Source organism: Danio aesculapii, chromosome 17 (genome assembly GCF_903798145.1).
Source record: "Danio aesculapii chromosome 17, fDanAes4.1, whole genome shotgun sequence".
Taxonomy (NCBI): domain Eukaryota; kingdom Metazoa; phylum Chordata; class Actinopteri; order Cypriniformes; family Danionidae; genus Danio; species Danio aesculapii.
The window spans coordinates 37,552,487-37,565,284 of record NC_079451.1 but is presented as its reverse complement, the minus strand read 5'-3'; the positions used below and the strand labels follow the sequence as shown (position 1 = coordinate 37,565,284).

The 12,798-nt window shown below is 32.5% G+C and overlaps 1 protein-coding gene across 4 annotated transcripts in view; it reads right to left on the bottom strand.

Moving 5' to 3' along the window:
* fam184aa (family with sequence similarity 184 member Aa) overlaps nucleotides 1-8,134 on the bottom strand; it is a 67,399-nt gene extending 59,265 nt beyond the window's left edge. For all 4 annotated transcript variants that reach the window (XM_056477457.1, XM_056477459.1, XM_056477456.1 and 1 more), the window contains exon 1: nucleotides 7,486-8,134. In XM_056477457.1, coding sequence (XP_056333432.1) covers nucleotides 7,486-7,692 — 207 coding nt within the window. In that variant the 5' untranslated portion in view covers nucleotides 7,693-8,134. The remainder of the gene's footprint in view (nucleotides 1-7,485) is intronic.
* Nucleotides 8,135-12,798: the final 4,664 nt, after the last annotated feature.

Sequence of the window (12,798 nt, the reverse complement as noted above, 5' to 3'; positions counted from 1 at the left end):
TATATTTATGTAGAAAGAAATAATTTTTGTAATATTTTATTCCTTTAACTCTTATTCATTTGTAAAGATACTTGTGTATTGCTGTACATCCTGCGTGTTTTAAGCAATGTGTAAGTGAGGCGCACAACTAATGCGCTCTGCTAGTTTCAGCTGGTTCCTCAAAATAGCAATGCGTCAACAATGCACCTTAACACACCTCTTTTCTCGACCAGAACACCCATGAGTCCACAAAGTAGCACAAAAGGATTTGCTATTTAAATAATCTGGCGGAAAACTGGAAAATTAGGGTTGCGTTGGTCTGCGTTGGTCTGATAGCAACATGTCGGGGCAAACATATCTAGCGCCTTATTGTGCCGGGTGTATGATAGGGCCCTTAAATTTGACAGTTCAAATTTGAATTACTTTGGGATTCTAGAGAAAAAGTAATATTTTAAAGATGTAGCTGTTAGAGATAGAGACTTTGCTGCCTTCACATGATAACCGGATCCGGAAGTCCTCCAGAATCAGTTTTTATTCCTACACTAAAAAATGCTGGGTTACACACAAAATATTTGTGTCCCAACACAAATTGATTAACTTTTTTACAAATTTAAGTGAAATAAAAGTTGTCCCCGTAAAACTCAAGAATTGTGTTGATTCGGCTCATTTTAAATGAGTAGTTTGAACAAGTAATTTTTTGAGTGTAGGTTTTTAAACACGTGATTTCATAAGCAGTCTTCATATTTGAAAAAGAAAAACAGCAGCTGTAATAAAATGACTGTATTTCAGCATTTATGATAAATAAAGTTCACTTCAATACGAATTGGGTTTTTTGTGAGAGTCATCAAGAGATCATTTTGCTGTCTGCGTCAAATTACATTTTTAGAAGTGTTTTAATGACTCAAATATCGTTTGTTAAAACCAAACATCAAAATACAGGTGAAACTGTAATTCAGAATAACAGATATGTTTAAGTATGCATAAAGCAACATACTTGTTGAAAAGTATAAGAGTTTAAAATGACAATGAATTGTTATTTTAGGGCTGCATTGTAATCCTTAAAGGATTAGTTCACCTAAAAATAAATATTCTGTTATTAATTACTTACCCTCATGTTGTTTACATCCCCTGAGACCTCTGTTCATCTTCAGATAACAAACCAAGTTATTTTAGATTAAATCCCAGAGCTTTCTTATCCTCAATAGAAAACAATGCTCCCTGGATGCAGTTCAGAAAAGGAAAAATATTGTCTATTCATTGCATGTGACTTCAGTGGTTCAACTGTAATCATACGAACACTTCTGTACCAAAAAAAAAGTAAAAATAAATTTGTTTTCAAATCAGGGTGAACATTTACCACAAACTATTCAATGCTTGTGGGTTGCGCTGCTAATTCTAGAGGCAATACGTTGTACTGCCCATAGTAAAAGCACACCGTCATGACCTGATGATGAAGAGAAGATTTGGAGCACAAAATCTTCTTTAAGCTTTGTATGATTACAGTTGAACCACAGAAGTTACAAACTTTTTGACAGTGTTGTTGGTTCCTTTTCTAAACTTTGAACATTTTGAGACTGGTGCTGTATCTGGAGGATGAGAGAGCTCTCGGATTTCATGTAAAATATCTTAATTTGTTTTATAAAGAAGAACAAAGGTCTCAGGAGATTGGAACAACACAAGGGGGAGTAAATAATTACAGAATTTACATTATTGGGTGAACTAACCCTTTAAATAGTCTTTTAATATATCTATATTAATATATATGTTTTCTCTGCTTTACAAAATGTATTGGTATACACTGTAAAAATTCTGGGTTACACACAATTGATTTGTGTTGGGACAACATGAAGGAATCAAGTTTACAAATTTAAGTGGATTGAACATGAAACAAGTTGTCCCCCCCAAAAATAGAGTTGTTTCAGCTCATTTTAAATTAGTTTGAACAAACAGTAGACATCATTTTTTGAGTGTATGATCTATTGCACAGATGTCAAATCCAATTCTTGGAGGGCCGCAGCTCTGCACAGTTTAGTTGCAACCCTGCTCCAACACACTTACCTGTAGGTTTTAAACAAGCCTGAATGACTCAATTAATTTGATCAGGAGTGTTTAATTAGGGGTTAAAGCTAAACTGTGCAGAGCTGCGGCCCTCCAGGAACTGGATTTGACACCTGTGATCTACTGTGACATCGAATGACATTTTACTGAATGTGTCTTATTTAAATCATAGTAAACATGTACAAAAGTCAGTATTTTTGCTCTTTATTTTACCTCTTTTGACAATATACATACATTGAAAGTTTATTACTGTTGGTCTAATGTTGTTTTGGACCCTACTGACTTATATTGTATGGACTAAAACAGTTAAAACACTCATCGAAATATCTTCTTTTTTGTGCTACAGAGAAGACACAAAGCAAAACACTTTAGGGTGAGTAAATAACAGAACGTTGCTAAATTAATAATTGTTGGATTTTGAATTGTAGACACAGAACTAACCTGAACCGAATCAATGCTGATTTGAACTAATTTGAGATGAACAATGAAACTATTGTCTACTGGAGAGCTGCTTTCAGCTGAATTAAACTCAGCGGATGAAACAAACTGAACCAAACAATGACACTTTTCTATTTTGTAATGCCTAATTGGATTTAATGTCGTATTTAATGAGGTTTGCATTGGCTTCTGTTCATAAACTGATTTGTAAACTGTTTAAAGTGACAGTCCACCCAGAAGTAAAAATGTACTCATTATTTACTCAACCTTAAGTGTTTTTTTTCTGTTGAAAACAAAAGATATGGTGAAGAATGTTGGTTTCTGGACTTCCACAGTAGGAAATACAAATAATATTAAAGTCAATGGATAGCAGCTCTAACATTTTTCAAAATATCTTCTATTGTGTTCAGCAGCAAAACAAAAACAATCTCAAACAAGTATGTGACCAGCGAAGGTTAAGTAAATGAGTACAAAATTTAAATTTTGGGGTGAACTATCCCTTTAAGGCAAATTCCTTTTCAACCCACACTGAAAGATACGTCCACCTGTCTGGTTTGGTTCGACCACTGCATCAAAAAGAGGACAACTGCAGTCCAACCAGCTAAACTGACAAAAAAGGAGGAAAAATCATTACAGACCCAGAAAACAACCTCTTCTGACCTCTGGCAAGCACTAGAGAGAACTACAAACCAAAATAGATTCTTTCCACTGGCTAGTTTACAGCGCAATATTAGGCAATAAGGATGCACATAAATTTATGTTTATATCATTTTAATGCACTCTACATCCCTGTACACATATTTACAAGTGTATTTTTAGTGGAGTTTTCTTTTATGTATCTTCCTGAATGCCTAATATACAGCTGAAGTCAGAATTATTGACCCTCCTGAATTATTAGCCCCCCTGTATATTTTTTCCCCAATTTCTGTTTAACAGAGAAAAGATTTTTTTTCAACATATTTCTAAACATAATAGTTTTAATAACTCATTTCTAATAAATAATTTCTTTTATCTGTCATGATCACTACATAATACACTCACTGGCCACTTTACTGGGTACGCCTGTCCAACTGCTTGTGAACGCAAATTTCTAATCAGCCAATCAAATGGCAACAACTCAATGCACTTAGGTATGTAGACATGGTCAGGACGATCTGCGATCTGCAAAACAAACCGAGCATCAGAATGGGGAAGAAATGTGATTTAAGGGATTTTAAACGTGGCATGGTTGTTGGTGCCAGACAGGCTGGTCTGAGTATTTCAGAACTGCTGATCTACTGAGATTTTTCCTGCACAACCATCTCTAGTGTTTACAGAGAATGGTCTGAAAAAGAGAAAATATCCAGTGAGCGGCAGTTCTGTGGGCACAAATGCCTTGTTGATGCCAGAGGTCAGAGGAGAATGGCCAGACTGGTTCAAGCTGACAGAAAGGCAACAGTAACTCAAATAATCACTTGTTACAACTGAGGTATGCAGAAGAGCATCACACACAACACATCAAACCTTGAGGTGGATGGGCTACAGCAGCAGAAGATCACACCAGGTGCCACTCCTAAGAACAGGTGTCAGCTAAGAACAGGAAACCGAGGCTACAATTCACACAGGCTCACCAAAATTTGACAATAGAAGATTGGAAAAACGTTGCCTGGTCTGATGAGTCTCGGTTTCTGCTGCGATATTCAGATGGTAGGGTCAGAATTTGGCGTCAACACCATGAAAGCATGGATCCATCCTGCCTTGTATCAATGGTTCAGGGTGCTGCTGGTGGTGTAATAGTGTGGGGGATATTTTTCTAACACACTTTGGACCTTCTACTTATTGTATAACAGTGGTTTGTTCTGCAGACAACTGAAAAAAATTGCTTAAGGGGGCTAATAATTTTGGCCTTAAAATTATTTTTTAAAAATTAAGAACTGCTTTAGCTGAAATAAAAGAAATAAGGCTTTCTTCAGCAGCAAAGATATTATAGGAAATACTGTGAAAATTTTCTTGCTCTGTCAAACATAATTTGGGAAATATTTATAAAAAGAAATGAAAAAAAAAATCACTGGAGGGCTATACTCAAAAATGCACAGAGCTCTAGTACACTAACTCCTTGTATTCCTATGAAACTCTTTCTGAGTTGGACCAAACTGTTAATTTAATAAACAAGCTTCTGTGTTAAAAATCACCTTACGCAGCCAACAGTTTTATTTTTCCAGCCAAGCATTTCATAATCATGACTCTCTTTCCTTGTGCTGAAGAGTTGCACATCAAAGCAAGCCGCCTTCGCTCGCTGCACTCGCACTGCTGCTCTCCTTTTCATCTTTAATTGATTCCTTTCTGTCGCATCCATGTTATTAACATACTGTAAGGACGGCCAATTCTGCAGAACTGTAGTTGTGCAAAGAAGCCCTACCTAGTCTAATTAGTGCATTAACAGACTCCCTGCCAGTTTCATAGCATTAAAATTCAGGAGTTTTCTGAACAAAGCTGTTGAATTAGATTGCCTACATTACCATATTAATGATATAGATTAGATGTGAATTTAAATTATTGGTTTGGTTGGTTTAACTAATTTTAGTAGTTGAAAAATAGGCATGACATTTTATAATCATCTTTATACTTTATAGACATGCTTATATTTCTACGTCTTTACATGCTTGTGTACATAGTCCATCTTATTTTTTATGTATTTTATTTGTGCAAACTCAAAACAGATAAGGCATTGCTGGTACAAATAATACCAGTCACATTTCTGTCAAATGCATGTGGAATTTATTTATTTTTTACTTGAAACTTATTTGCCAAAATAATTATTCGTCTATTATTAAGTCATTTATTGCAATAAGTAGTTTTTTATCTATCCTGTTCACATTTTTGAGCAAAAAAAGATTAATTATTAGGTTTGTCACAATAATTAATATTTGGATTTATCGCACAACATGTGGACATGCCCCCAATACTTTTTGGTAATGCAATATATATCGCCCATACATAAAAAAAAAACAACCTCTAACAACATTTTAGCTGATTGCACAGCCTCTCTATCTCTATTGGAGGTATCAGTGTTTAAAGTAAGGTTAAAAAGACCACTAATATTTACTATAAATTACTATAGTATGTTTTATGTGGATGCCTGATGACTGAAAATAGATCTGTTACTTTTTTCTAGTTCTTTTTTACCTTGGACATTTTTGTTAACATTTATTATTACTATTTATTTCTTTAGGGAATCCATTTTGACATTCTGATTTCGATGCCTGATTATTAAATTGTTAAAATGACTGAAATTAAGTTAAATATTCTTAAGAATAAAATATGATGTGTTCTTTGGAAGAGTGTACTTGCATTATAATGCTATTATAGTGTCAAAATGGTCTTAAAATGACAATAATATCATTTATCACAATAAATTTCCGTGCCACATAAAACAGATATCGTGACAGGCCTAATGATTATCATGTATTTTTGTCATTGATTTACAGAACACCCCTATTAAAGTCTTATAAATGGCATCTAGCATAGCAAATCTCTGTTAAAAATCAGTTTGGGAATATTTCGACCAAGAATAATTTGTTGAAATTTTAAAAAACTCATTTTAAGCATCTCGATATAGCACCAAAATATTAATTAATTGTCATTTTCAATCTTTATACTTTGCTGCTTAACTTCAAAATGAGAGCCTAGATGATACCCATTTGTTTAAATCATTTAAAATATAATAAATTGTTTCATTGTTATATATTGAAGTCAGAATTATTAGCCCCCTTTGAATTTTTTTCTTTTTTATATAATTCCTAAATCAAATCATGTTTAACAGAGTAAGGAAATTTTTACTGTATCTGAAAATGTGTGTTTTTAAAAAACATTTTAGGGTCAAAATTATTAGCCCCTTTAAGCTATATATTTTTTCGATAGTCTACAGAGCAAACCACCGTTATACAATAACTTGCCTAAGTTATTTAAATGTCACATTAAGCTATGTAGAAGTGTCTTGAAAATTATCTAGTCAAATATTATTTACTGTCATCATGGCAAAGATAAAATAAATAAAAAATGAGGTATTAAAACTATTATGTTTAGAAATGGGTTGAAAAAATCTCTCCGTTAAACAGAAATTGAGGGAAAAAAATTAACAGGAGGGCTAATAATTCTGACTTCAATTGTATATATAACATATTTTTAATAAAATATATATATATATATATTTTAACAAAAGTTGAAACCTTGAAGTTCACATTTTGCCCTCATTTAATCTGCTTGATATTGCTTACATTGGATAAAAGAATCACTTTTATATATTTAATGCGGACACCAAAATAGGACATCTGTCTTTGACCCATATACTGTATGAAATGACATCATAATATCCAATATCCATTCATTAAATAATATTTCAAGTTCAAAAACGCTTTACATGTTTGAGGACTCATGAGTAAATATTTTTTTCCCTTTTTATTTAATTTTTTACATTGCGTAATAAAAATAAACAGACCTCACAGTCATTAGTCACGTTTCAGTGAAAAGCATACATTTAACTTTTGATCAAATAAGTAACATTGGTCTGTTTGTTTTTGTTTACATTAAATGAAAAGAAGCTGACAGGTTAGTTTTTGGTATTGTTTCCATATACAGAACAAAACTGAGTACTGAGACCCAAAATATTAAGGCAAAACATGCAAGGAATTGAACGCAAAGATTGCTCAATCAAACACAGCATGAACGCAAATGCTAATAAACAGCCTGCGTTAAAGACTCATTATGTAAGACGCGTTGATTTGATTTTTTGGTAGAAATTAATCATAGATTAAACGCTTGCACATCTTGGGTGGGATTATAAAGGGATTTTTGCAGCAAAAAAAAAAAAAACACTGCGGTGCAAAAATTGCAATATGTAGGGCATCATCTCTATGGGGGATAAAGGATTAAATATCATGCAGGATATCCAGCTTACAGTATATCCATATCAAAGTTATTAAAATGCATACTATTTCCCTGAAATATGAGCAACGTGAGGATGACACCCACCTTAGTGAGTTGTGCTATTTTTTTGCTCATCTTTAGGTGCAGATCTTGAGTGTACTCCATGGTCAGGGCAGATTCGTAGAGTAAATGGCTGGACGTGGAGGATGGACTGCTGCCCGATCCAGAAGCTGAAGAAGCGGCGGCGGCGGCGGGAGGACTGATGCCCGGAGCAGCGCTGTACGGCGGCTGCCAGCCCGTGCCCGTCGCCATCTTCACGTCCTGTCACGATCAAAAAAGCCCTCGCAAACAGGTTAAAGACGGTCCTGCGCCATCAGTACACTTGTCATCCATATGAACTCATGTAAACCCATCATGCTGTTTCTCTTTCAGCGACTGTTCACGTGAATCGCCAGTATTTCCAGCGTCTGATTTCAGCGGGTTTTATTGCTCCACATCAGTCAGTCAGTCAGTTAATTATCAATGGCGGGAAACGAACGACAAAGAACGAAATAAATAACATTCGAAGCATCATCAACATCACCATCACAAGCGCGCACTGAGACTGATGATGATGATGCGGCGCGGGGAGAGAGAGAGTTGTAAATGACGTCAGAGCAGCACGGTTACCTCACTCAACGCTTTTCTGCTGCAGATACGTGATGGCAATACAGAAGGGCTTATGGATGTGGATTGTCTATAAAACAAAGAATTACACGACGGAAGACGCACAAACAAGTGTGGTTTTACACTAAAAATTTTCTGTACAGTTTACAGTATTACACTGGTAGTTTTGGTAGAAAGTAATACTGTAAAATTGACGAGTGCACTGTTAATCAACAATTACAATTGTGCTATAGTTTTACAGAACAGTTGTGGTTGTTAATTTACAACACGCTAGTAAATTTAGCCAGTAATGCTGTAAAAATTGCCAGTAATACTGTAAAACTACAGCACAACTGTAATTGTTAATTTACAGTGCACTTGTAAAGTTTACTGCAATTTATACAGGGTTAATTAAAACAGGTTAATATAATATAATATAATATAATATAATATAATATAATATAATATAATATAATATAATATAATATAATTCAATCTTTTTATTGGTCTTTTGTCTGACAATACCAATTAAATATTGAGAGAGGTAAGCAGTAATATATTGTCCATTGTTAATCCTATCCCCTAACCTCTCATTAAAATTGCTGTACAGTTTACAGTATTACACTGGTAATTTTGGTTGCCTGTAATACTGTGAAATGGACAAGTGCACTGTAAATGAACAATTACAATTATGCTATAGTTTTAAAGAACAGTTGTAGTTGTAGATACTGACAGTAATACTGAAAAACTACAGCGCAACTGTAATTGTTCATTTACAGTGCACTTGTAAATTTTGTAGCAATTTTTTACAGGGTATATAATTTGCTCGTTTCAGGGTGATGAATTGAAAAAGGTAAATATAATATAATAAAATATAATATAATATAATATAATATAATATAATATAATATAATATAATATAATATAATATAATATAATCTTTTTATTAGTTTTGTTGACAATACAAATGAAATATTGAGAGAGGTAAGCAGTAATATATTGTCCATTGTTAATCCCATCCCCTAACCTCTCATTCATTAACTCAATTAACAAAACAAAACAAAACAAAATAAATACATAAATACCAAATTAATACAATAAATACAAAAGAACATAACATCAGAGAATAACTGAATACAGATGGGGGAAAATAATAATAATTAAAATAATAATAATAATAAATCCTAATAAAATGGTAACGCTTGGCAGCACCAGGTGTAATAGTCAGGCACTTGATAGTCAAGAAAGGAATCCCAAGTCTTATAAAAGGTATTAATATAATATAATATAATATAATATAATATAATATAATATAATATAATATAATATAATATAATATAATATATTATAATTTAATTTAATATAATATAATATAATATAATATAATATAATATAATATAATTTAATTTAATATAATAAAATATAATATAATATAATATAATATAATATAATATAATATAATATAATATTCTGTTTTACGGTATGGAAAGTATATTATGTTTATTAAATTTTCATATAGTTCTGGTATAAAAGTAATACTGTAGGTAATTAAATTATATTCCAATTAGCTCATTTCAAGAGTGATTAATTCATATAAAATAATATAAATGACAATATAATTTAAATATATATATATATATATATGTAATATAGCATTAGATCTTTTATAATATTGAGTTTGTATACATAGGCAATGAAATAATATGCAATATCCTATTATTATACTACACACACACATCTTCTACCTCCTCTTATACTTGTCATTTAGGGTTAGTTACTAAAAAACATATCTACTAGCACTATATACATTTTGTATGCTTAATAACTGGTCAGAATATGAGTATGTTGTTTAATTTTTACATAGTTCATCTGTTATACACTGAAGTACCCTGCAACACTATTTCACTGCTATTTTATTTGATGCTTGATTTTACTATGCTTTCCAAGTAACAAATCAGTTTTGTTAATTTAATTAAACTTAGACACCATAATATCTTTGACATATATCCCTTTTCCAAGAAATGGTTAATAAATTCTTGACACTGATTTATCAATGAAATCTCAAGCCAGTTTAGTGCTTTATTGAGTAATTGCTGCCACCTACTGGAGGCTGGCTGATTTACTAATGTTTACAAAGCTTTTTCACCAAGTAAAACGTTTTTTCTTTCAGTTTCTGGGCTCTCATTAGTTGTGTGACTTCTAGAAAATGAGTCAAGACATTGCAAAAGCTTTATCTAAAAGGTGTGGTGTGGGTCAACATTGTGCTTTCGGTTATACACACCAAAGTCAACTGCTAGTGCACACCTATAAAACTCCCCACAGATATAAATTTTGAACTCAACATTCTTGTTTGTCTTTACAAGATGCCCTCCAAAACAGCGAAGCAGACACACATCTCTCATCTCCCCTGTGAAAGCTCACACAGACCCAAGAAACAGGAAACCAGAAGCTTTATCATCAGAAGAAAAATATATCAGATATAATCTTGTCCTCTTCCTTCTTGATGTTGATAATCTTCTGCTTCCTCTTGGTTTGTCACTTACTTTACACATTATTACACAGCAAAAAAAAAAAGCATGTTTGAACTTGAATTAGGTGTGTCTTCTGATTGCATACATCTTAGAGGGTTAGTTCACCCAAAAATGAAAACTCATCATTTACTCATCCTCCATTTGTCCCAAAGCTGTTTGAGTTTATTCCTTCTGTTAAACACAAAAGAAGATATTGTGATATATGTTTTTCCTACTGTGGATGTCAATGGCTATTCTTCATCATATGTTCTTCTGTGTTCTTGAAAATAAATACACAAAACAAACACTTGTGGGTGAGTAATTTTTCTTTTTTGGGTGAACTACACCTTTACGGCAACACTTGAAAAAAAAATGAAAAAAATCAAAGATATTTATCACTTATGAATTTAATATAGCTAATTTCCACCACATGATTGTTTATTTTATTCATATTAATTTAGGATATATATATATATATATATATATATATATATATATTAATCTAGATCAGGGGCGTAGCAACCGGGGGGACGGGGGGGATACGTCCCCCTCACTTTTAGAGACAGACCATTTAGAAACAGGTCATTAATAATTATATGAATGTATGATATCATACAGCCATCCCCCCACTCTTTAAATTTTCGCTACGCCCCTGATCTAGATTAATCTCACTGTAATCTTTGAATTAATCTAGATTGAAATGGCTCATTTGAATTCATCCGAAGGCATTCAAAATATGTGTGCTACCCAAATAATGATTAAAAGTAAGTCTTTGAGAACGGGTTTCTCAAGCCAGGTGGCGCTTTTTTTTGTCAGACGTCTCACCGGCCAGTTGAAGTCAGAATTATTAGCCCCCCTGTTAATTTTTTTTCCCCAATTTCTACACATTTCTAAACATAATAGTTTTAATAACTCATTTCTAATAACTGATTTATTTTATCTTTGCCATGATGACAGTAAATAATATTTGACTAGATATTTTTCAAGACACTTCTATACATCTTAAAGTGACATTAAAATGTTTAACTAGGTTAATTAGGTTAACTAGGCAGGTTAGGGTAATTAGGCAAGTTATTGTATAACGATGGTTTGTTCTGTAGACTATCGAAAAAAATATATAGCTTAAATGGGCTAATAATTTTGACCTTAAAATGGTTTTTAAAAATTAAAACTGCTTTTATTCTAGCCGAAATAAAGCAAATAAGACTTTCTCCAGAAGAAAAAATATTATCAGACAAACTATGAAAATTACCTTGCTCTGTTAAACCTCATTTGGGAAATATTTAAAAAAGAAAAAAAAATCAAAGGGGGGATAATAATTCTGACTTCAACTATATATATATTAAATTTTAATAATTAAAATAAAAAAAAATTAAATATTATTTTATAAATCTGTTATGCTGAATGGTGATAAAACATTATTTCTCCCATATTTTGATATTTTATTTTCACATTAAAGTATACTTTACTTATAATTCTTATGCTTTCAATATATATATAAATATAAATTATTTTAAGTATGTATTAGTCAGTAAGTAATTAAGTAAATAATGTGTATTTATATAGCGGACATACACCCAAAGCACTTCACAATCACAAGGGGGGTCTCTCCACACCACCACCAGTGTGCAGCATCCACTTCGATGATGCAATAGCAGCCAAAGGGGGTTGATTGGGAGGCCATGATGGGTAAAGGCCGATTTTTGGCCAGAACACTGAGGTTACACCCCAACTCTTTACGAGAAGTGTCATCGGATTTTTAATGACCACAGAGTGCCAGGACCTCGGTTCAACGTCTCATCTGAAAGACGACGCTCACTGACAGTATAGTGTCCCCTTCACTATACTGGGGTATTAGGACTCACACAGACCACAGGTTGTGGTATTGTATATCAATAAAAAATATATTACAAACTATTTTATTAAATATTATTATTTTTATTATAATATCAAGTTGCTATTAAAAATATAATTAAAGATCAATTTTCACCTCTATTTTTGGTCTGCCGACATGAAAAAACACTATAGTATTTTATAGTGAATACTACAGTGTTTTTGACCCATAGTACTATTGTAAGACGTTAATATGTTGTGGTGATTCTATAGTTGCTATGGTAACATAAAAATTAGAGTAACATAAACCCAATACTGTAGTCAAAATCCCTTTAAGGAATAATTCTTTATTTTTTGTTGTAATTTTTCTACAAATATAGGGTAAATTATAGCTACCACACTACACCACAGTTCAATGTATTAAAAACTA